The sequence below is a fragment of the Bombus affinis genome, chromosome 6 (assembly GCF_024516045.1).
Source record: "Bombus affinis isolate iyBomAffi1 chromosome 6, iyBomAffi1.2, whole genome shotgun sequence".
NCBI classification, from domain to species: Eukaryota; Metazoa; Arthropoda; class Insecta; order Hymenoptera; family Apidae; genus Bombus; species Bombus affinis.
The window spans coordinates 1,136,317-1,162,049 of record NC_066349.1 but is presented as its reverse complement, the minus strand read 5'-3'; the positions used below and the strand labels follow the sequence as shown (position 1 = coordinate 1,162,049).

The window sequence follows — 25,733 nt, the reverse complement described above, 5'->3', positions numbered from 1 at the left end:
CAATCCTTATCGATAATATTCAAGTATGGTATAAAGTTTTTTAATCATTCGTAATTTATTACGTATAAAAAATTCCCATAAAAACATCCTTACTTCAAAATACATTTTCAAGCTCCTATCAATAAAAATATAGGGTTTTCAATGTAATGTTTCCAGAGATTTGAATACTTAGCCATTGTGACGCCATCCACTACTCGATGATCGGCAGCCCAGTTAATGAAAATTATGTTTGCGGCTTCTACGTTTCCTTTATCGTCGAAGCGTGGTAATTTCTGCACTCTTCCAAACGCGCCGATCACAATTTGTGGAGGAAGAATCACCGGTTTTGTATATGTACCGCCCACCTGTCAATGACGATTGAATCTGTTTTAAATTGTATCTATGTCATATGATCAACAAATGGACAATGAGTCGTAAATCGTTTGTTTGAAATTTGTTATATAAACTACTCAAAAGCCAAATTGATCAACTCTACTTCATAAAAATTTCGAAATTTTAGTACTAAAATACATCATCAATGTTTCATTTTTCGGGAAACAAACGATTAACTTTAATCTAATCGATCAATTTGGCTTTTATGTGATTTAAATAACGACTGTCTTCGGATTTAAACTCAATTTGGATATAGTTTAAATCTAAATTGAATTCTTTCGAATTAAAATAGTTTTGTAATTCAGTTTGATCATTTAATAATGGATATGTTTCAATTCATTACTAATTTAATAGCATTTAGAAATAATTTCTATACTTACAACACCTATGTTTGACAGTGAAAACGTTGTGTTCGATAAATCGTCCAGCGGGATCGAAGATTTTCTTCCAAGTTCTTGAAGACGATTTAATTGTTTCGCAATCTCTATAATATCTAAATCCTGAACATTTTTAATATTCGGTACAATTAAGCCCTCAGGTGTATCCATAGCAATGCCGATGTTATGCCTCTTTTGAATACGTAACGTTTGATTTTCATCATCAAGCCAGGCGTTTAGCTGTGGTATCTTTTCTAATGCTCTAGATGCTGCTTTTATGAAAAACGGCATCAAGCTTAAAGAAACACCTTGCTCTTTCACCGAATCCTTCACTTCGTTTCGGTAGTCCATCAGTCTGTTAACGTTACACTCATCGCTGTACACAAAGTGTGGTATACTCTGTAAACATGTGTTGGTTTCGTAAATTTTTCGCAGCGGACTCGTTTAATTACATGTTTATTTTTGGACGTTTATTTGGGACATGGAATTAACGACGTTAGCACATAGGAGACCGTGTACATGCCATATTTGAACATGAAAGATAAAAGGTTGGGTAATGAGACGATTAAAATGGCCGTATTTTCCGGTTTGAACGGTGTTTCGTCTGTCAACGTTGACAGGAAATTCGGGCCGAGTAGATGCTCGTATTCGATCGATCGCTATCAATCATGTGTGTCAACGTCACTTTTAGACGACGCACTTCTGTTGTCGGTATCGTCGTGATTCGCGCATTTCAATTACAGACATAGTACATTGAAATTTTTCTTGGCAACGAGACTCGTGCGCTCGTTACTATTATTAAATAAAAAATTTATCTTCTCTTTTCTTGTTATCTATGAAAAGGTTGTCAGGTTATTTAATCCGCAAACCAATTATCGATTAACTGGCCGTTTATTTAGTTACTGCAACCACGTGGACATGCGATAGACAAAATTTTGCTAATCTTGCAATTTATGACTGGTGTGCGTTTTCGCATTCGTTACGGCATTACTTGAACTTCTTTTCATTTTCGCAGAAAATTCATTTTTAATAATAACATCCGAACAACTTAAGGTAGTTAATTTATGTCTTTAGTTTTGTTTTTTGTGCAGATTTCCCCGAAATAAGATTGAAACTAAACTCGATTAAAATAATAATAAAATATAATATCATTCAATATAAAAGAAAAAAAGCAAAATATATATCTTCGAAATTTCTGTTTGTGTGGTATTTTCTTGAAACGATAGAGAAATCCAGCTTACCAAAGACTGCGTCATCGTTTTCCACATATGCTTGGTATAGCCTTTTATCGGTATCACCGTTTCCGCCGTTGGTTTTTCTTCGATCCTTTTTCTCTCGGAGCTAGTAGACATTTTTTCTAAATGAGTCAATATATCCTCTTTAAGTATTCGATTACCTTTGCCCGTAGAAATGACGTCCTTCAGCTTAATATGATTCTCCATAGCTATTCTTCTGACCGCAGGAGTTGTTAGCGCCTTTTCTAACCCATATTTTACTGCGCAGTCTTCCTCGTCGCCTTTAACGCTCTGCTTGTTATCGGTTTTTATAGTTTGTTGTTGCGGATGCTGTTTGTCAGAGATCATCGTCTTAACTTCCATGTTGCCATTATCACCATCTAGTTCGATGTCCAGCAATGAATCTCCTATCAGAGCTACGTCGTCCACCTTGTAGTGTAAGGCTTTAATTAATCCGTCGTAACGGCTGGTAATCGTCACAGATGCTTTGTCGCTTTGAACCTCACAAATGTTATCGAATTGAGACACCCGGTCGCCTGGTTTCACGAACCTATGCATTCGAATGTACCAAGTCAGAATTAAATTATCTTTACGGTACATTAGATCGAAACGCAGTGTTATCGACTAACATGTATTATGTGTATATGTATGTTAGGATTAGTTTATGTATTCTCATGTGAATGAAATTTTTTCATTTTTTTTTTTTTTTCAATAATATACTCGATATATATAATATATTCTGTAATATATTATTAAAAGATAATCTGATGACAGGTGGAGGGGGAAAATGATCGGTGTTGATCATGAATGAAAGTTTCGTGTGTATGATGGTTAACGGCAAATTCTTTGTTTTGCTCACCACTCTTTTATCGTGACGTCTCGAATTCCTTCTCCGATATCCGATAGTTTGAAGGGGACGACGGTCCCGCAGCGAAAGCAGCTTACGGAGAAGAATCGACATTTTTGATCGCGTACATTTCTACCCTAAATAAACATAGATTTCTCTTTGTATACTCGTCAGCAATAACTTAAAAATTTTTGCTTCTGTCTGAACGATTTCGTCCATCCTTTATTTTAAATTTTATATTAGAAGTGTCGAGACGAGAAAATTGCATATCAAATATTTAGATTGAAACATTGACTTTCAAAAAATATAACGTCATACTTTAAACTTTGAGCGTTAAAATGGAAATTTATCGATTATCGATATGTGATTAATTTAATTACGATTGTACAATCGATTTGTGCGATATATGGGTAGCCATTTTTAGTTCGTTTTGACTTATGTGAAAGTATCGGATATAATAATATACATACATGCAAATTGTGCAATTAATTGTAAAAGTATAATGTAAAAAAATGTGAAATTCGAACGCCTGGAACCTCGGCGGAACGCCTCACCCTCGGTTGTAGGAAGTGAAAGCGTCAACGCTTGAGGGTGCCATAAATTAAGCCTTCCCTTTATGCGGTGCCGTGGACTAACGGGTCCCAACGTTTTGCGACTGTGATGCCTAGTATACACGGGCGAACGAAACCGACTATTTTGCACGTTTCCTACCATCCTGAATAAATACAGCATCACGGATAAATCAAGATGCGTTTATATGAATGATAGATTATATTTTCTTGAAATTTGCTTACAATAATATCTTCTATTTTCTCAAGTTCAATCTTAATTGAGTTAAAAGAATAATCAGAAGAATGATGAGTGTGATTAGTGAATTATACAATTTATCATATTTGTCGACATCATGATATATATAAAAAAAACTATATTATGACGTATGTCAAGCATTTCAACATTATCCAATCCGTGTCTATTACGGAAATATTTGTAACAACCTAACCTCAATCAATTATTCATCGAGGCAATTGCTTTATTTGCCGGGAAAACATTGTCCAATCATTGTACGCCTTCCGTAGAAGCTGCCCAATCAAAACAATTCTTTTTTTAAATTTTTACAATTACGTAATTATAGGATAGTTTCTATTGGATTAATTAGATTAAATACTCAATTCGATATTTGAGACGAAATCAAAATGTATAGAAACCAAACCGGAAGTCTTATAATTCCATATAAATTCCGTTCCGTATTCGGGTACAAAACGCAGACGCTTGCACCAACTTTGATCAGACGGGTAGGTCACGTGTTAATTTCATTTATTGCGTCGCGGCTAAGTGTTTATTGCTTTAGTAGTCCTTTACCGTATAATTTGTCCGAAGACCGCAAAATGGAGTGTATCGTAAGTGGTGACGTTCCCTAGTAGAACATATATATTGGCTCTCTAAAGCTTGAACAATCCCAATATAAACGGCATATAACAAGGTTGCTAACCGATCCTGTCATGCCGATTAAACACATCGGCCGAAATATTTGCAGTTTCCTATATTCTCTAAATGTACCCTCTGATTTATTTAATGCATTCCATGTCGTATCGATTTACTGCGATTTGCGTAAATGACTCATAGTATGATAAAAATGAAGAAATTCTAAAAGACTTAAAAATTTTAACAGTGTAGGAGGAGAACCGGAACTTTGCAAAAAAAGATACGACAATAGAATTGCAGTGTATAGTATTGCAGTGAGGGAAATTGACGTTACTGTTAATTCGTCAATCTCCATGGTGGTGGTTAGAGAAGGATGTTAGCCGCCCTTGAGGGAAAGTTGCTGGCAGGAAGCGTCGCAGAAAAGACTGTTTGTCTGTTTTCGTTAATTAGAACTCAGGGATTATAACGGGTCATCAAGCTAACTGAACATATATTGCGGATATGCCTCGACATCCGGCAATCAACCTACCCGAAGAATAGGGTCTGCGTATGACGGGCCACGGGACAGAAACCGTTAGAATGTTTACTGTCGAGTACTGCTAGAATTATTTCTTTTTATGGAGGGCTATAGAATTTCTCCATAATTTTATTAGATAAAACGTTCATCCCTTGACCGCGGCTACGTTCGGCGACTGGTTGTCGCCTCGAGCCTAAGCTCACTATCATAAATCTCGAACACTTACAGTCAGATTGAATAACGGCAATTGCTTAATTACGGCTGTAGTAGAATCTAAATTACGGTATTAGGGGTTTTTCCCAAAATTCCAAAGGAAAGGCTCCAGTGTCTTTCCATCTCCGACATATATATACATGTATATATGTATAATGTTCAAATTTGGATAATCCAGGGATCGATTCTTAAATCTGAAAATCGAGAATCGATTTTCCACGTCCTAAACTACCATTCTTCCTCTGTCAATCTTCGATACTCTAAATAAAAATTTCCTTTTTGTCACCATGTCTATTTCTATTGCTCGAAATCCTTCTTCTTCTCTAACCGTCCATCTGTGTAATGACTGTTTGGCAATCGGTTATCCGTAACGACAAATAGGATCACATTGTCTGTTAACAGAGAAAGTCCTTTTGTTTATCCGCGTTTGAACTCTTAGGAAGTTTACATATGTATATAGACGATATATGTGTGTATATACGTACATATATTGACAATTTGTAATGGCATCTGAATGGGGATGATCATTCAAGTACCAGCAATCGCAACGGCTACCGTAATCTGTCGAATGTTTTCTCAGACAGATTGCAATAAAAAATGTGGAAAATATAAAGAAGTGTAGTCACCGGTTACTTATATAAAATATATTATATTTCATTATATTTATAAAATATATATTCATCCATTTATATTTATATATTTATTTATAAAATTCAAAGTTCATTATATTTATTAAAGTTCGATAATCGATAAAGTTATATATTATATTAAAGTTCATTATATTTATAAAATAAATCGTGTTCCATAATAGTTACAAAATTACAAAAACTATTATTATACAGAAAAATGTATAAAAAATCGGAATATACAGTAGTTCGAAAGTATTTAAACACTTCTAGAAATATTTTGTAAACGTAAATGTAACATTGTAATGAGACTCAATCATCGTGATTATATTGGTAAAGTTAGGAACACATTTGGAAATATGAATGAAAGCTAGAAGATATTTAGCGTTAGTATATATTTCACAGAAATCGCAAAAGTATTAAAAAATCATTTATCGATTATATTAATAAGTGTTAAAATTTAGTAGGAGAATCTTTAATATCAATTATATATATTTATATATAATTGTAGTATCATGGACAAAAGGCCTAAGATATCGGCCGAACCATAAACAATGTCGCGAGAGCCGCGGCATCGTCGGGTATGTCACGACCGGCATACTTCAAATCCGATGGACCGATGATGGAGATAGAGATGTGGCGGCCTTGGCGACAATGTATATCGCCGAAGTGCCTAATGAGTCATCTGTATCCTAACGGTCCTTCCACTGAATGTCCTAGAAGTGTGACAACGATCACGTACGCCTACAGGGTAGTGGGGATATTGAGGGATGACAAACAAAAAAGAAACAGATGTTACCGAAAGTCAAATTGTAAGAGTTTCAGTCTTGGAAAGTCACGGCTGGAGCTCAGAACAAAATCGCAGTCAGTGTAAATTCAGAATACAAGAAATAAATTCTCTTGTTTTTTTTTTGTTACCTTAATTTTTTCTTTTCGTTCGAGCCCCCTGCTTTTTATTTTACGTGACAGGTACATCAATGTGTCGTCGGTCCTTTCAAGTGAATAGTTTCGTGGAAAAGGCCTGCGTGACCCTGGCCACGGGCGTTTTCGGGACACGTGCGCGATAGGGCGGGAAAAGACAAAAAGATGTTAAAGGCAGTGTTAGTTGAGAAGCTGGAGAGGACGGATGCAAAAGGTGTGCAGTGTGAGTTGAGAAGCGAGAGCGAACGAGTATAGAAGCCGGAGAGTGTGAATCGGGAAGTCGAAAGCCGCGTATGAAAATAGGACGTACGACAACATTGTAATCATTTCGTTGCTTCGAACATTATTTATTAAATCAAAACATCATTACTTGTCCTTTCCTCTAAGACCCATTAAGATACTACATAATTAGAATATTTAGGATATTTATATCAGAAGGTTGCGTGTTCAGATCACATCGGGGTCGATGTAGAGAACTTGTAGAGGATTGGTAGTTAGAATAACGAGAACTTGCTGTTGCAACCCGTCAAATATATTTAAAGTAAATAAATAAATAAATAAATAAATATAAATAATGTCGTTGAGACGCTCGTACAGTGTATAAGTTGCAAAATAAGATCGTTGATAAATACTCGATAAATGCTCGATAGATACCCGTAAATACTGCTCGATAACTCTAGATAACTCGTCGATAACTCGATAGATAACTCACTCGCCTGCGATCGCATCGGTTTATTTATACTGGTCGGGGGAGAGTCGGAAAATTCAAATTCGTCTTGGTTCGACGGTTGCACGTAGCGGCGACATTGTTTTGCCCGGAATTTATTTATTCTTACATTACATGTATCCTAACGATCTTGATACTCCGAGGCAAAACAACAACATGATTTGAATTGTCTTCTAACTCATGTGCCGCTACATTTAATATGACTATTCACTATTTACGCGGTATACTAATTTTTAATGAAATATACAGTGCTAAACAAAAATATTGACATAGCCTAGAGTTTCGTATAAAATTTTTTGTAAATCTGTAAAGTAAGTCTATAAAATATAACTGTCATCCATAAAGTTTAAGTATACCTAGAATCATAAATTTAAAAAATAATTTTAATATTAGATTAAAAGAAACAAAATAAAATACGCATAAAGGTAAAATACACAAAAAGTTTTTAGCTGAACAAAAGTATTGGTACACTTGAAAAATTTGTTACTATCTGTATTCTACCTAACCATTTTTAATGTTTGGACACTTGTTATATCGTGGGAAATTTCTGCATTCAAACTGATCGTTATTTTTTAAAGTTACTAAGAATGTTTTGCAGAACAAGAAAAACCGTAAATAATGGGAAGTAAAACAAAAGAAACAATAATTACTGAAGGAGAGATTGTATAAAATTTATATAAGCAAGGAAAATCTTATTTCGAAATAGGAAAAATTATTAACAAAAGACGTTTTACCGTAAGAAGTGTAATTTAAACAATATCTTGGCAAAAAAGGCTTAACAAATGCCACACCAAGCAACCGTCCTTGGGAGCTTACAAATTAAGAAAACAGAAACATAGGCAATATAACAAAAAAGGAATGTAAAACTACATAAATAGCTTGGAAATAGCTGGAATAGTAAAAAACGAATCTAACATAGAAATACACCTCATAACAGTTCGAAGAACACTCAAAATTGGTGGATATAAATAAAAAATTGCAAGACGAAAACCGAAACACGAAAATACAGTATTCTGGGACAAAATTTTCAGACGGAAGCAAATTTAATATTTTTCAATGTGATGGACGGGTTTTCAGTTTAGCCAGAACCGAACACTGAAGTAGATGAAAAAAAATTGTTCAAGTTGTTAATCCCGGGGTAATGGGGTAATGGTATGGAGGTGTATGAGCTCTTCTGGTATATGAGAGGCTGTTTCTATTGAAAATGCCATGAACAAATATGATCATTTAAATATTTTAAAGTAAAAATGAGGAAAAATGAAATTTAGAACATTTATTTTCAACAGGATAATGATCCCACACACAAAGTTTACATTGCTAAGCAATTGATGATTTTTAATACACTGTATATATTAACGACTCCCTCACAATCCCCAGACCTCAGTCTTATCGAATATCTTTACTTTGGATTTAAAAAAAGCATTAAAACGCATCATATTACCTCTAAGCAAGATCTGGAGAAAGTACTCGAAAGTTCAATAGTCACAAAAAGGTTAGTACATTCAACGCCAAGACTGTCCTGTTTTCGCGTCCAGGCTTTCAGGACATAAATTAAAATATCGTACATAAGCATAGCGCAACAGCGGCTTAAATTTAAGGCACAATAATAATCTTAAAAAAAAAAAAAAAAATGTAATAATGCATGGCTACATCGTACCGTGTACTTTTGCCTGTACCACCCTACAATTAGAATTCAGCGTTTATTCTGGAAAAAAAATTAAGTAAAAAAAATATGTAAAAAATCTGGAATTAATAAACAAAGATTAAAAAAAAAGAAAAAAAAAAACATTCAACGCCAAGAAATTTTATACGAAGATCTTATAGAACAATACTTTTTTGTCATACTGTATGTTTGTAATAAATATCTTGTAACTTCTATACCTATATATTTTTAGATTGATTCCAAACACATAGCAATATAATCACGACAGCCGTGTCTTATCGTGCCAATTAAATTTTAAAATGTTCTATATAATACGTACAATACGTACATTACGTATATTATATGTATGTATATCACAATGATTATGCACATAGTGACCAGTGGCGTAGGCATTTTAAGCGCGATAACCTCTTATCCTTTTCGTCGAGTAAACGCGAGTGTCAGATTATATTGCGTGAACACGCAGACGAAAATTTCCGAGAATAACCGAGATTGTACGATGGTATTCGATCTCCGATCTCCGCGGAATATAATTAGTGATTTCTTATGTTTACTATCTATTGCTTTAAATGAATAATGTCCCCTTACCAGAAGTGCCGTGACTGTCAATTTCCAGGTTAAGGCCATTGTAAACAATCTTCACCGTTTCGAGAGCAATCGAAATTTCCTTTCGAAAGATGTTTCGGCTTCTGAAAGAGCGTGGTATCGTTGATAACGACACAACTGTACTGGCACGTAGATCTTTCACGATGTTATCGTTCGTCTTCGTTCGCCTTCGAAATATGGTTTCGTGCGCGTGTCCGGAAAAAGTTACGCAACGTATGAGTAGTACCGATGAAGAACAATTGTTTTGTTAAAGATTGTGTTGTATTGCGTTTCTCCACTGTACAATTGTTGAAAGTTTGAACTTCGTCTTTCTGTTCTTCGTCGATAAAGTTTGAAACCATAACTCATCGAGAATGTATTCGTTATTTTACACAAATTTAATGGTATTTAAATATAATGCACATCGAATTTGCATACTGAAATGAGGAGATAATCAACGATTATATTTTGAAATATAATTATTACTTCAATTGCACCACGAACAAAGACACGTTCGTACGGAATCGAATATCCGAACATTGTGTCGTAAATATTCTGTTTCGGTGATCTCGATGGATATTTTTGGTGTCTTCTCGTTGTCTAAAAAAATTGGGCTTTACATGGAATATGGGTCATGAATATTCTTACGCGGGTCACCCGATAATAAGATGCGTTTGAATATAAAACAATTTTTGTACAATAATTTATATACAGCGTGGACTTACATTCGTGTTGTAAGTGAAGTCGAGGTAAATGTATTAACAGGTAATTTGGTATTATAATCCGGCGATTCCGGTTGATAAAAAGATAGTGAGCATTGTTTGTAGTTGCTAATCTATACACTTTAGTAATATTCATATACTGTTACTACAAATCGACTAAAGTTTCCGTAAAAATCCATGAAGAGACAATTTTTCGATAAATTTTGAATTTTTACAATATAGAAAATTTTTAATCTCTTCGGAATTGAGATTCGAAGTTTATCGCCACCACGAATGTTATTAAGATACCAAATGCTGTGGATACTCGATTAACCAGAAGGCAAAAAGAGGCGACAATTTTATTATCGTTGCATTGTTAATTTATCAGTTATCAAAATTAACTTATATTTCTATAAATCACGAAGCGATCGTAACACTTTTTTCATGGGATCCGTGCGTAGGGATTTTTTTAATTATATTAAAATTGTATTGAAATTATTATACATAATATATATATTTTTGCTGATTATAAGTTTAATAGACGAGTTTGTCAATTTTAACGCAGGGATTAGAATTGAGATTGATGATACGTTTACATTAACACGGACTCGCAATTAAATCTTAATTAATTTTTGTTTTATAAGTAGAGGAGAGAGGGGAGAGGGAGCAGATATGTTCAAGTACAGTGAATAATAAAATGCCAGAATTCCTTTTGACGGGGAAAATCTATTTCAATGATCGGTGTTATAATAAAAGATACAAAGTTATCTTTTTTGTATAATGCATCGTATTCATTCGAACTATAATTCCCCATCGTGTTAATCTTTCCTTACATTCTCCCTAATAACGACAAAATTTTGTTCGTTCGTAACAATCGTGCTTTCATTCGTGCGTATAATCGTCGAAGATTATAATTACAAGTGTAACGATCTAACTTTCTCTATATCTCGATTTTTCTTATCAAATCTTATCTTTGCAGATCGTTGAATGAATTTTGGAATTATAATCTTCGAGATTTCTCATACGATTCAATAGTCGTCTTTCCTGTTTCCTCTGTTACATGTCTCCAGCAAAAAACGGAATGCCACTAGTCGCCTCAGAGAAATCGTGGTGTTGTTAATCGAACAGGTCGAGTGTAAATCCTGATATTGATCGAACCAGGTTGAAGTTCGCCTTATAGCGATTTATTTATTGTCTACTATTCATGGAGGAAATGTGTATTGAATCCACGCATCGCGTAGTCGGCCTAGTTTCAAAATTTTCCGCCATTCATCTTTCCCTGTCATCGTCATTTTCCTGTCCTTTTCTTCTTCTCTTTCATATCCCCTTTCTCTTTGTCACCCTTGTTCTCTCTGTACTCCAGTTATTGTTCTAAAGTGTCGTACGGCGGACTATCGAATTGCACTTCTTTCACGCTCCTTTTTATTGACTGCTGGTAATTCCATATTTGCGATCCGAACGCTTTACGATTACAATAAACAACAGAAATAAACATTTGAAACGTTCAACTCGTTAAAGATATCAATTACTCGCTAAAAAATAATAACAATCTTAAGGGAACGATCTAGCTCGTAATCGAAACAATTTCATGTCCTTTAGGAACTTAAATCCATACAAAAAATTCGGGAAGTGATTCGAAAACGAAAGATATTTTTTTAATGGATATTTGCTTTCGTTTCCAACAATGATGAACAATCTTCCCGAATTAATTGCAGCTAGTTGCGAGGAAAATTAACAACTTACGTAATCGTGTGCCGAAAAGAAACACATAATATCTCGTGCAACGATAGAATTGTATTTTTGTGTTTATTTGTATATGTATGTGCTTGTATGTACGCGAGTACCTTATGTAATAGTATATATATATATAATATATATATATACATATATACATACATATATATATATATATATATACATCTCACGGAATGTAAATATTTTCTTCTTTACTTCGTCAACGATCTATGTGGGAAGAACGTGGACAATGAACGTCGATTACTCGAACAAGCTAATTACATATGCGTGAGCAAACCTTTTCCGACAGAGTAATTCCTGGCACGAGTCACCCACACGCACGAGTGTGCGCATCCAGGTACTCCAACGATTTAGCATTTAGCGTAGTCTCGGTTAAACACTCGGCTAAATACCAGAGAGAAAACTCTATTCGATCGCATCATTATTAATCGTAATCGAATTTAATCGTCGATACGCGGCCGAACGCGCCGCTTTAATTGTACCAATTAGTCAGCTCGTTAAACCAATAACAGATACAAACATTGTAAAATTCATTTGCCTGTGGATGGCAATTGTTGGGATATTCTCCGCTATTCGAATTCTTTCTGCGAATTCTCCTCTAGCTGTCGTCAATGATGCTGACTTCCGATTCGTTCGATCTCGTTGCTGAGACTAATCATATTCAGACTTTCAGACTCATGCCAGACAGATCGCGTGTGTACTATACCTATATTGGCATATAATATAAATATCCGTGTACGTGTCTGTGTACGTATATCGTTCATATATATTGTTCACAAAGATAACCGTTTTAACAGTAACAATAACGACAACAGCGATCGCGATACGAATGATCTCGATATAATGAACGAACGAAGACGACAGCGACAGTACCGATGTTTGTGTCGTAATTGAATAATATGCAACGCAGGTTTTCGTAATAACGCTTATAAACAGTTCTCCATATATCGCGATGTTAGCATATCTTGTAATATCGTACACTTCGTGCACGAGTAATAAACATAGTAATCTAAGCGTATGTACATACGACGTAGTCACGGCGTTTTTCTTTGATGTCTTTTTTTTTTCTCTTCGCGTTATCTCCGCTCTTGGGATCCAAGATCCCTGATTTTTAATCGTACGATGGATCTACGTGGAAGGAAGTCGAGCTTGCTCATGGCCGTGGAGGATCGAAGGCGTATCGTAGGAACCAGCAGTGCGCACAGAAGGAAGAATCGGAAGTGCCTTCGTTAAGCCGGCTCTAGTGACTTTTCCCGTCACTCCCTTATCACACACACACATACACACACGCGCGCGCGCACGCACACACACATTATTTTCGTCCTCTTTGCACGAATGCTTTTTTGCCGTGCAACTTTTCTACCGTATTCGAAATACATACTTTTTTTATTAGCACGAATTCGCACTATTCACACGTGTCGTGGTCCTCCTTCAGCGGACTCGGAGGTCTTATCGGTTGGCCGGCCGCCAGAATGCCGCGTTTCCTCAAATCTGAATTACAGCCCGCTTCCCTACAGCTGCGCTACTTGCTCGTTATTAGTTTTGCCCGATGTGTTCGACGCTAGGGAGATCTCCGTCACGCCTACAGACGTCTGTACCGCGGCCGTCAGTGCACTCTGGAGAGGCATGCTCTCGCTGGTTAGTTCACATCCCGTGTCTGAAATGTATAGATCGTACTACGATTGTAATTCATAATATATAAAAAGCTCTTTCTATAATTAAGAAGTTTTCTGAAAAAACTCTGTATATTTCTTTAAATATAAATATAGCTCTATATTTGCCTATGTGTATGCATTTTTTTAAATACAAAAACATTTAATATTAAAAATATTATAAATAATGTTAGTAATACTAAAAAGCTAAAGCTTTTAATGTAATTTATTCAATTTGGCATCTCGACGTATGAAGCTTTTTCCAGATTATATTGCATAGTTTTATAAAACAATGTAAAATAACATATATGAAACGACTGTACCACTAATGTCAAATGTTGTATAGATCGCATGAAGTTTTGTAAAATTAGGTGTCGTAAAACTTTAGGCGTCACTATATCAATTAGTTTCGCTTCTCGACAATTTAATTTGCAACAATATGTACCAATGTACATCAGTTCGAGTGATTATACACGAGGTACTTGGCAATTTGGTTGATGGGGCTTCTGAAAGGGGACAAGGAAGGTTTTAATGGGAGGATGGAATGCCATTTACGATCGGTCAGGGTTATTAAGTTGAATATCGTTTTCACAGGAGGATGTTACGACAGCTGGTGTAAAATTTATTGGCCGTTAAAGCCCCATTAACGTCTCGCTCCTCTACTATTCGTTTTAAAGATGGAAAACGCCATTTAAGCAGTTAATTCGTTTTAAACGAACTTCCCATTTTTCTCTTTTCATAAATCCTGCGTTTGATTCGACGAGTACTACTCGCAATTGCACCCGATTAGCACGAATACAGCGTTCATGTTGTTGCATGAAAAAGCAAAAAAGGAGAGAGAAAAAAAGGGAAAGAGAAAACGACGAGGTAAGTTGGAATTGACGAGTTGTTTGTGAAAATCGCGCTAATTTCGCGAAGAACAACGACGTAGTGTTGTATAATTAGGGAAAGTTCAGATATTTTGCAATAGGCGCAATGAAAGTCTGGGTCGTGTGGGCTGGCTTTCAGGAAAGCAGTTTAAACTTTCTGGAACAGCGCTCGGAAATGAAAATTTCCACTATTAGTTTGAAACTTAACTCGGAGTTGGAAAGAACAAACGTCAGTGCCGGCCATTGTGCCCGCCACCAAACCTCCTACGATCATTCGACTTAAACTGCTTTAATTGGAATTGATATTTGGGCAGTGACTATCTGTAAACCTTCTTTACTTTTTCTCGTGACTAATTTATATCTATGTTGCTTCAAAGAAATAACTTCTTTGCGAATAATTAAAATTGTGAAATTCAAAGGAAAACTGGTACAAATGATACATTATATGTATCTTCTTTTTAACTCATTAACACTGGAATTACCAAATCCATTGAAATGTACTATTAATGTAGTGTTTGGGAAGGAACACTCTATAAGGATCACACAGTGGATATCGGAAATACTAACAAAAATTTTGATTTGTCGAACGCGTGTTATATCTCTGCGTGTATCTTGATGGATTAATATGAGAAAAATCATCCAGGCTAAGGTATATTTAAAGCCCAAATACGGATCATGTCTTGTATCCATCTTGTTTTTAAAAAAAAAAGCTCTTGTATTTTTCCATATTTTCACTCAGCCTCCTGTTTGATATTAAAGAAAGAAAAATAGAAAAAGAACAAACAAGCGATTTAACTATTGAGTAAAAACCTTCCACGGGAAAAGAGTAAAAAAGTCGAGTGAAAAAAGCGAGAAAAGGAGGAAAAGCTATTAAAGATTGGCGCGATGTCGAAGGAGATGCTAAAATGGTCTAGGACAAAGAGGAAAAATGTCTAAAATTACGGTCGTATCGGTTCAGACACGTGAAACAAGAGTAGCGTGACGTATCGATTGTTCGCGGTTAAAAAAAGGTTAAGAAAGATTGCGACGGAAAAGAGTTAAAAGGCAGAAGCAAAAAAAAACACAAAAGAGAGAGAGAGAGAGATAAAAAAAGGAGAGAAGAGAGAAACGTTGTTATTCCCTGGCGTTGATACTAGTCGATGGTGCGAACAAGGACGAGTTCAGCTCTGCTTGGAGAGCGAAAAATGTCGATCGTAATTAGCGCTAAGAGGTTCGATTGCAGTAATAGCGTATTTCTCTTTATGCAATATTAACTGCGTGTTTCGGCTTTTCCGGTAACGAACGGATAATTAATACGCAGTTAATAATACATTCCGATTGATCGATCCGGGAAGAAGCAGCCTTGATTTTAGGTTGTATGAGAACCAGCCAGAGATCATCAAGGACTAGCTTTCTCTCTTCTTTGGCTACAAAATCAGGAATCTCGCTTTAGTAACGTCAGAATGTCCAATAAAATCGCGAGAATATTTCTAAATTAACGCATTCGACGTGCTAATCCATATAGTGCTAGCACCATGGATATTCCTTTCTACGTTATCATATTAGGGCACTTGCAAAGAAGGAAAGTAAATCTGATAAATCCTTAAATTAGAACTTTTAAGAATTATAATGGGGTTTGGAACTTGAGGCGATGTAGAAATTTTCGTATATCGCATTGTTACGTCGCGTGAAAAGGTCCGCGCGACGTACTTTAATGTCTGACCGTCCAGACCCAAACGTCATTAGAGAACCCTCAATAAAACTAAGGCCCACCATAAACCGATTCTCATTAGCTTGCAGAAACCTTGAATCCTGCAAGCATTTTCGGTTTATAGCGGGTACTTAAAAGGTCCTTAGGTTTATTGAACGTTCTTAAATATTACGGAGTAAGCTGGTAGTTATGACGGGAAAAATTGTTAATTATATGACAGGGAAAATCAGGCATTTAGAGATTAGAAACATCTGGGTTTTCCCACGAGTCATGCCGTTAGGATACTTCCATATCCCAACTTCAACCGTTAACGTCTTAGCTAATGGTAACGGGGATCTGTGTCCTCACATTCATAACGGAAAGTACGAACAACGAATCAGCTTACTTCGTTAAAAACCTCCATCGTCATTGACACAGGTAGACGTACGAGTTAGTCGTTCGTAGTAGTACGAGTTAGTCGTTCGTAGTAGTACGAATCAGTCAGTCGTTCGAGTCAGTCGTCAGTGCAAGTCAACCAGTCGGAGTCAAGCAGTCGACGTCTCCTCATTCAGTCTTTCGGTTGATCCTGTTGATTCGATTCAGTCAAAGTTGGATCTGATCAATCGCCACATCTACTACGACCCACGAGCCTTCCTCTCTCAGATGGGCAGTCAGAATCTGAGCAAGATCCAGGCAATCTTCAGACTCAACGACGTTACTATTGTATGTGATTAAACGAAGCTGTTGGAGAAAAATATAATCATAACCCTACCAATCACGGAGTTATATTAATTCAACCACCCCTATTATCTTAACGGAAATCAGGGGATCGATCTACTCGCGGCGTCGATCATTAGAATCGTAACGGGAATTTACGACTCCCGTTGACGCGTTTCCTCGCGATTGCGTCTCCCCGCGATAGCTCGAAAATACACGCACGTATGGTTTAAAAGTATCATAATTTAACCCTTAGACTCTAAACGTTTTTACGATATCCTCAAATTGTAGACGTAGATCTTTTCGATGGATCTTTCAGTAGCTAATACTTGTTAAAAAGAGTTCAAAAATATTGATATGACATCCTGAAACTTTCTAAATTAAGGTTATTATAAAACATTTGTCAAATAATTTACTTAAATAAGTCATATCGTAAGGAATACAAAGTAAAACGTGCGAAATACAATGAAGTACAAAAATTTATAAAGTAAAAAAAACCGGAAAATTACAGTTTAAGGATCATACTTTGATAAACGAAAAATATGTTGTACTGATTGATTAAAATTAAATAGTTAACTTTACGGCCTGAATACCCCTAATTTTTAAAGGTATCTGGGTTAAATGAAAAATATTTAGTCTTCAAATAGAAACACTTTATTATAAAAACTGATTCAGAAACATAAATAATAATTGTAATAATTTGTACGTAAATTTAATCACAATATAAATTTATCAACAAAACTATTGTCCGCAGCTAAAACAGAAAAATAGAAGCCTGTGATTTATCTACGCAAAATGTATACGTGGATATTCTGTATCTTCTGCAGGTTCCACTTCACAGGTTGTTCGATGATAAACTGACGCAGATATCTGCCCTTGTAAACATAGGTTTCCCTACCCAATAATTTCTTTTTAGGTGGGGGAAAATATTTTTTACCTACTATCTTGCGAGAAATACAACCCGGTCGTAATATATGTATATACATGTATAGCCCGGGCATGGAACATCCACTGTTTAAGGATTAAGCTAATTCATTTATACAAATAGAAAATTTTAACCAATTAATCGTTTTCTTAATAATTTAGATCAATTATCGTATTCTCTAAGAGATTAACTGGTATCCTAACACTTATATGGAAATGTACGCGTACACTTATGAAATTATTAAATATGATCTAACGAAAAGACACAACATCGCGAATGGAATCGATCACCTGGCCCGACGAATTTTCACATCGCTTAAATTTTTTGAAATTTTGTTATCCCGTAATATTCGGTAAAATATAGGGAGAGCAAAAGGGTTAGAACAATCAATGCCAGTTACAAATCACCACCTAACGATTCTCACGAAATTCTATGTAAATTGCAACCACCGAAGTACTATGTGTACCGTGTCGCGACGAAATGACTTTTCCCGATCAGGAGACTGATAGCGAAGATTAAGCTTAGACAGACGCAGCCGCAAGCCGTTATGTAAAAGGCTAACTGTAAGGAAGGTCTGAAAACATCTTGTTAAAAATAAATATTTTCAAATTGTACATACAAGTTTTTAGTAATTGTAAATTTTAGTAATTCGAAACCCATCATTACCATTTTTACGGGTTTGATAGTTACACTGCTAAGCAGAATTCTAATTAAACTTTCCCAAAGATCACTAGACTCGGTGGATGATTACCTCACCTGAATTCCATGAAACTTTCACATCTCCGTACTACCGGCGAGACCCTCTAACCAACGGAAGAGGTACTGAACGGCTAAAATTTTCTCCCTTTCAACCTTGTTTCATCTCTTGCTACCTTAGGTGCGAAATTTGAAAATATTCTGAGAGGCAAAGATAAATGTAAGTGACTGCGCTAGATCCAAGAATTAACTTAATAATTTAGCGTAGCATGAACAATTCCGGCCATTATCGTTTCCCCGGCCATAATCCCCAGTGATTACACGCCGTACCGTGCCGCCCGGCTGTGTAACTAGTCCGTAATTACAATAGACAGTGGTAATGGGAGAATCGATTTCCATACGGAAATTGAACGAGAGTCGATCCACCACTGGCAATCGGATTCACGTTAAGTATCATGGCCGGAAAATATTATGGTCACTTAGGCAAGATGACGTACGTAATTTCGTGTTAAATACTTGCGCGAGAGTTCCTTCAGTTCTCTGACTTCTTTCTATCTATTTTGTGTTCCCCTTCGGGCGAACCAAATCGGCCGTAAAATTTCTCAAGCTGATATTCAAATATGTAAACGCGATGCTGACGCGAGGAAGGAAATTAACGTCAAGCATCGATTGTTTGCGATTCTTTCTGCACACCAGTTTCCCATCTTCTTTTACCAGAGGAACTCGAGCACCTCGACGATGGCGGATGAAACATAATGCAGAAAATTGGAATTACGCGTCGATCTTGCCCTCGATCGAGAGTCGTTGAAACGAAATTTACACCTCGAGAATTCCTAGCGATTCCTCAACGACGTCAGACGTTATTCTCCTTAGTAAGATCCGATAAAAGATCGAGTTACACATTTGTCGTGTTCGTCGGTCGCCTTGCATTATCTAACAAGATTCGATCAGGGTAGAAAATATCGAGATTTGTTTTAGGAGACCCAACCGTGAAATACGAATTCCTTATCCAGAGGTTCCTTATCCAACCAAGGCCAAAGTCAAATCTGAATTCATTTCTAAAAAATACGGTACATTGTGCCAAAAATATTTTTATACACATCTTGGAAATTAAAATCAAACGGCGTGGCGGTTACTTATGTACGAGTATAAGGGTAATTAGTCAGAATATTGACAATATACATGTATCAAGATTAATGAAATCTACGAGGCCTGTCCTTTTCTATTTAATTAACAATCTACTTACTCCACACAAGCAATATATGTATGTACATTGTATATATATACGACAAGATTTTCTGAAATTTCGCTTCACAGTTATTGCAGCACCTCGTCATTTTAATCATCGATGAAAGGGTTAGCCGTCGTAGCTGTTTCAGGCTTAGAATAATTATAATGCTCCGGGACAAAACAACGTTTCCTCGATAGAAAGGTCGTGCCATAGCAGACATCTGAAGATCCAACAAATTGATCGACCCGTGTCGTGATAAAGCGCGGAGTACAAAGAAAATATGTGCGACGTACGGTCAAGAGAGTGGAGCCGTGGATGGTACAAGGTGTTGGCAGTGAGCCGAGTTCACTACCGTGTTTCGAGGCTTCGTAATTTGCGAGTGAATCGAGTCAGCGGATTCGGGCATTATTAGCCACCTTTATCATCGCAGGCAGATTCGAACCGAGGCTAAAGCCGACTTCTTTTAAAATGGAGCACCGCGAATACTATATTCGCGCGGTGTAATCGATCGGTTACGTCTACGTCTTATGGGACCGTTTAGCGTGCCAAGGTTTTATTGGATTCCAAATGTAAATCTTAATCTTTCTCCACAATGGGATCTAGCTTTATTAGATTGTTGGCTGAAAGGATATGTCTCGTTTCGTGAGATGTCAGGATAACGGATGGAAGGATATTATCAAGGTCGATTTGCTGACAATGTAGACTCGATACGCATAGCCTCGTATTTTCTGTAAGTTTCAAAATTATCGCTTCTTCCTCATCGAAGTACAGGACGATACGAAAGCAGCGCAATTCTACATAAATATTAGAATTCTATATGTTTGGAAAGGGTTCTAGTCTGTATTAGAAATTTACGCAATTACACTCTCTGAGTTATTTTCGACCCAACATCGTATCACTAACGAATTTAAAAAAATGAAATAATCGTTATGCATATGCGTGATTTTTTGCTTTAATTTTTTCTAGACGGTTTGTTTATTACGAATAGTAACGAGAGTGTGAAGCTTAGACATTTCTCATCGTTAATCGATGTACATACAAATCATAATACCATATAGGTGAACATTTCTGTTTACGTGATGAAATATGTCTGGAACCGTATAAACCGTAATAACCGTATGATTTACACGATTATTTCAAATAAGATATGCGCAAGTCTGACCCGACTCTGGTACCCTTTCTTTATGTTCTTCGATACAAATATTTACTCACATTTGGTAATAGAAGAAGTTCCTGCGCTACTCCCTTGCTTCTTAGACTTATCCCCCATAGTGACTTTCCTGCGGATGTTTTTGTCCGGTTGAAAGACGATGATGTACACCTTTGGCGAATATAAGCAAACTAACGTCACCGTGGCGCTTAAACTAATCGCCACGCAGAGCGTGGTAATTTGAGTCTCGTGTGCGTTTCCTGTTCCAAAGTAGATCGGCACGAATGCCAGCCAGATGATACAGGTGGTGTACATAGTAAAGCCGATGAACTTGCTCTCGTTGAAGTTTTCCGGTATTTTCCGTGTCTTCACCGCGTACACTGTTGAGATTAGGATTAGCAACGCGTTGTACAACTGGGAGAAGAGGAAGCTCATGTCCTGGATATTACACTTGAGGATCACCTGCTTGCGGTCTGGGTAGGAGAATCTTCTTCCCGGTGGTTCGATGATCATCCATACCAGGGTCAAAACCACCTGATATCATGAAAGCACAGATACAACACGATTGGAAATTTTAGAACCGTTTCGTTATTTATTTATTATGGTTTCAGTGAAAGAGATTAACATCTTCACTGGATACGATGTGGATCAGAGTTATACTTTAAAATGCGAATACATTGAATACCGATTCGAATGTTAAAAATGTAAAAGATGTTTTTCTAAGCTAGAATATCCCCTTAAAATGACTTCGAGGATGCCTCTTACATTAAGATTCATTATATTAAGACTCAATTATATTTGTACGAAGAATATTTTCTGAGATGTATCCCGTTGTTAGAGCAATTCTGCACGATTTACAGACAAAAAAATTATTTATCAGTATTGTAAGCAATGAAAAAATTCCATAACGAACGTGTTAATCAAAGAGCTATATTCAACAGACGACAAACAGTTGCTCCATTTTTTTTTTCTCTTACCTGCAATGCGATCAGCGCGGCCGCGATGCAGACTTGGGACGCAGGACTAATGTACCTTGGCCTAACGGCCGACCTCGATGCAGAATCGAAGATTCTGGCGATCCTATTCGTCTTGGTCAATAGTGCTCCATAAACTGCACTGAAACTCACCCCCACACCGAACCTCTGAAGAATGCAGGTAACTGTAGTAGGCGTTGCCAGCAACAGGAACGTGTTCAGGTAACAAACGAGCACTCCAGCCAGCAAAATGATCGTAAGTTCACGTCCTGACGCTCTAACCACGGGTGTGTCTCTATGGTGGAACAATAGACACGCGACTGCGAGGGTGGCCACGATTCCAAGACACGATATCACCGCTGGCGCGATCGCAAACGCGCTGTTCCATCTGATGTGGTTGATGGGCAACTCGTAGCAGCCCCTCTTGTCTTCGTGTGGCCATTTGCCCGGGCCACAGTCCACGCAGGTGTACTCGTCGTAGACGTACTCGTACTCCTCGCACTGGTCGCATACCCAGCAACAAGTGTCACCCTGTTGCTTCTTTATCATACCTGACTCGCAGGGTAGCGAGCATGCCGAGATTGGTAGATCCTTGGTGCCTCGTGCCCAGACCAGTTCCTCCGTGCGAATATCCAATGAGTTGAACCATTTTCCTACCACCTACTCGAGAGATATTTTCATCGTTACCGATCGATCGACCCATCTTCTCGTCGAGTGTCGCGAATGATACGATGAATGCGATTTAGGATGTCGTAGGGTCTGTATCCTGTCGATCGCGTGAAAATTGCTAGTGAAAAGCGATAGTAGTGGCACGTTCGAAACATAGGCGTTAATCGACGTCGAAATTTCGGGTGAACTGTATTGGATGGACAATCGAGCGAATGCTCGAAACGATACACGATTTCAATCCTGTCTACTCGGTGTCTGTCGTAGGCGCGTTCTGACAGAAACATTTATAAAATTGGAAGGTTTGTTCTCTGGGGAGGAAATTCTTTTATTTGACCTGCGATCGATCGAAAGATAGGAGGCGTGTTGTTATTTTTCATTTTTCGAGATGGATGTTTCGGATAAAACGCGTCGCTGCGCAACTTAGATACTCCACTTTGATAATGAAATATACATTCGTACGGGGATTGAAATACGAATTCGCGTGGGAATTTTTGGGGAAAAGATCGCACTCCACCCGTTATATACGGATGGTCTCCTTTTTTCCTCTTCTTTTTCCTTTTTCTTTCACTTTTTTCTTTAATAAATGGCCAGAACGTTGGTGCAATAAAACTCGCGTTCTTTGACAATTTAGAGTTACCTGTTCCGTCGAGCAAAGGTTATATTTCATCCTGTAAGTTGCATCCAGCGGTAGGAAGGCGGACGTAGCGAAGGTCACGTTGCAATTTATGTCCAGCCGCTACTTTATCGCTGGAAACACGACCGGTGCACCCGGTTTTACGTTGATTTACGATTTTTATCGAGAAACAATCGTTAATTGGATACAACAGACGAGGGACTGGAGTTCTGACTTTTCGTTCTCGTACGTAGTTGATATTGGTTTCGCATCTACAAATAAGATCATAGAGTAATGATGGTGAGCGAGAGAGGCTCTTTGCCTCTGTGTCGTCGATTGTCCCATTAGCCATTCTATCATTTTTAAATAATATATGGACAGATGTGAAGAGTCACGAGTGACTTTAGCGATCACCAAGACAAAATGATACTTTTCAAGACATCATCCAAGACGGATGCTGTCACCGTTCCAAGAAGAATTATTCCAAGAAGAATTATTACACCGTCATAAGAAGAATTAATACTCGGAATACTATAAAAGGAAAAAGAAGGGAAGACTCTCTGGTTTTGTTAGTTTCTACCTATAGAAGGTTAAAAAGCTTTACAGAGCTTTAGCTTTATAAAAACCTAAAAAGGAATATAATGCACAAAATGATTCAGAAATGAAAAAGGTCAATTATTTAACATTGCTTGTCGACAAGGCGAAGTAATTTAAAAGTGCAATTTACAAAAGTTTCTAAAAAAATTTGAGAGAATGGAGAAAGGAGAAATTCAAGTAAAAGTACCTTAAATCCAATTTCTCAAAGAAGAAAATCAATTTCGTGAAGCAGTTAAAAGACACTCTGAAGAAACAGGTTAGAAGAGCTTAAAAGTGACGAAGTGTACAAGGAATAGAGGATAAAATTCAATTGTGTAACCGAAGCTAATTTCCTAGGATCGGGGAATTATTTCAATTTATAGCAATTCACACTCGCCCGAAGTTTCAGGAAGGATAATTATCTCTGCCGATCGTTGAAATTCGCCAAATTCAATAATAGGAACTTCAATTTCGATATTGTACCAGGTTCGAATGGTAAAACTGCCGAAAGCGGTTCACCCGACGATGAGTCTGGAGTTCGCGGGAAGTTTGCCCTCCGGCTCTGGAGAATGATGACGAAGAATGATGCTAAAGAGGGTAGAAGGAGGGGAATGAGAGAAGAGAGAACAGGAAAGTCGTATTTCGACAAGTTCTAATTAATCGGTGGAAAAAAGTCAAAAGTACTTTTACTTGCCCGATAGTGATATCCATTAGACCCGTTGGTTGCCGATTTCCGAAAGTTGAGGATTTCGTAGCGCGCCAGCCCGTCCCCGTGCTCGTCGAACTTTACCTCGCTGCCAGCAGTGTCTGAAACATCATACTCGTGAGTTCCCTTTTGTTTTTCCAGAACGCGGAAGCTGAGAAAAGATACGATTTCGAACAGTAAAATACAGAGAATATAGGGGCAAAGCGATAACAGCAATTTAATCAATTCCGTACTCCCGTAAATCGGCGTTTAGACGTTTAAAGTTCGAAAGCGCGTATAGATGCATCTAGACACCGATTCTCGCTCTACTGCAGCCTATAATTATAGTTCCTAGCCGTACATTTAGAATTATTCATAATTCTTAATCTTTCTCCTTTTAGTACAATTACGAAGTGTGAGCGAAGTTTAATGTCTCTCGATAAAATCATTTTCCAAGAACTGTTCTGTATCTATAAAACAATTGGCCTCTGTCCGAGTTTAGAAGTCAGCGTAGATCTTAATAATTAGATATGGAACACGACCAACACTGCTTCTGGCCAATTATGCTATATGAATTTAAGATAGATGTAAACGCAACTGCTTAAAATTCTTTTCATCTCTTTGTCCTTGGATCTAATACTATCAGTCTACCACCATTTTCAGTCGTTGAAAAATCATTTAAATGGAAGGAAATATAAACAGATAGAGTCAAAAGACACATATGTATCACCGTTTTTAAATCAAAATCAGCTGCTCTCTGTGAAAATCTATGGTATAAAGACACTTGTAAAGAAGTGGATGTTCAAGAAGTGAAATTTTTGTACGTTTGTCCTAATACATTTTGTCTTAATTCGACGATTAGAGATTACAGTTACGTTTATAAATTTTTATCTATTCGTCGAGTCGTTCCGCGGAACGTAGTTGCTTCTTCTACACGTTGTTCAGTGGTTTTAAGACCAGGATTAATGCCCCGTTCAGGAAGGAGAGATTTTCCTCTGTTGCCTGTACATTACAAAACGTTTTATCAGGAATCCTAGTTTCCGGTACATTTTCCTATGTCTTTTCTCATATCGCGATCCATACGCTACATTTAGTTTCACGAAAAAGGGTTTCGTTAGATTTGCACAGCGGATTTACGCGGCCAATGCGACGATTTCATTTACATATTGCATGTTCGTTTCAGTTTTAATATATCCAGGCAGACACGATCGCAGCAATGCGACTTTTAATTATCGCACTTCCGCTTCGCGTAATTGACATACGATTGTGCTTGCCTCCAACCTCCATCTCCACCAGATAACTCGATGGAAACTAAAATTATACATATATTTCCCTTTGCGCTTTTA

At 37.1% G+C, this 25,733-nt stretch overlaps 2 protein-coding genes and 1 long non-coding RNA gene across 15 annotated transcripts in view; all 3 read right to left on the bottom strand.

The window, feature by feature from the left end:
• Window positions 1-31: 31 nt before the first annotated feature.
• Window positions 32-9,982, bottom strand: LOC126917258 (lipoamide acyltransferase component of branched-chain alpha-keto acid dehydrogenase complex, mitochondrial). Its single transcript, XM_050723982.1, has 5 exons — window positions 9,509-9,982; window positions 2,844-2,968; window positions 1,991-2,534; window positions 753-1,148; window positions 32-344 (listed from the first exon to the last, which is right to left on the bottom strand). Exons 1-5 carry the CDS (start codon window positions 9,545-9,547, stop codon window positions 108-110), a joined length of 1,341 nt encoding a protein of 446 aa, XP_050579939.1. The 5' UTR covers window positions 9,548-9,982; the 3' UTR covers window positions 32-107.
• On the bottom strand, window positions 8,516-9,500 carry LOC126917303 (uncharacterized). Its single transcript, XR_007710915.1, has 2 exons — window positions 9,139-9,500; window positions 8,516-8,962 (listed from the first exon to the last, which is right to left on the bottom strand). It is a non-coding gene; the product is annotated as an uncharacterized LOC126917303 (long non-coding RNA).
• A 930-nt stretch (window positions 9,983-10,912) lies between the features above and the next one.
• Window positions 10,913-25,733, bottom strand: part of LOC126917233 (metabotropic glutamate receptor) — a 34,656-nt gene continuing 19,835 nt past the window's right edge. For 12 of the 13 annotated variants that reach the window (XM_050723915.1, XM_050723913.1, XM_050723912.1 and 9 more), the window contains 4 exons: window positions 24,397-24,509; window positions 21,848-22,504; window positions 20,933-21,404; window positions 10,913-13,618 (listed from right to left, as the gene is read on the bottom strand). In XM_050723915.1, the coding sequence (XP_050579872.1) occupies window positions 13,473-13,618; window positions 20,933-21,404; window positions 21,848-22,504; window positions 24,397-24,509 (1,388 nt within the window). In that variant the 3' untranslated portion in view covers window positions 10,913-13,472. Of the gene's footprint in view, window positions 13,619-17,499; window positions 19,548-20,932; window positions 21,405-21,847; window positions 22,505-24,396; window positions 24,510-25,733 lie in introns of those variants that run through there. The other variant, XM_050723923.1, reaches the window with a different exon arrangement.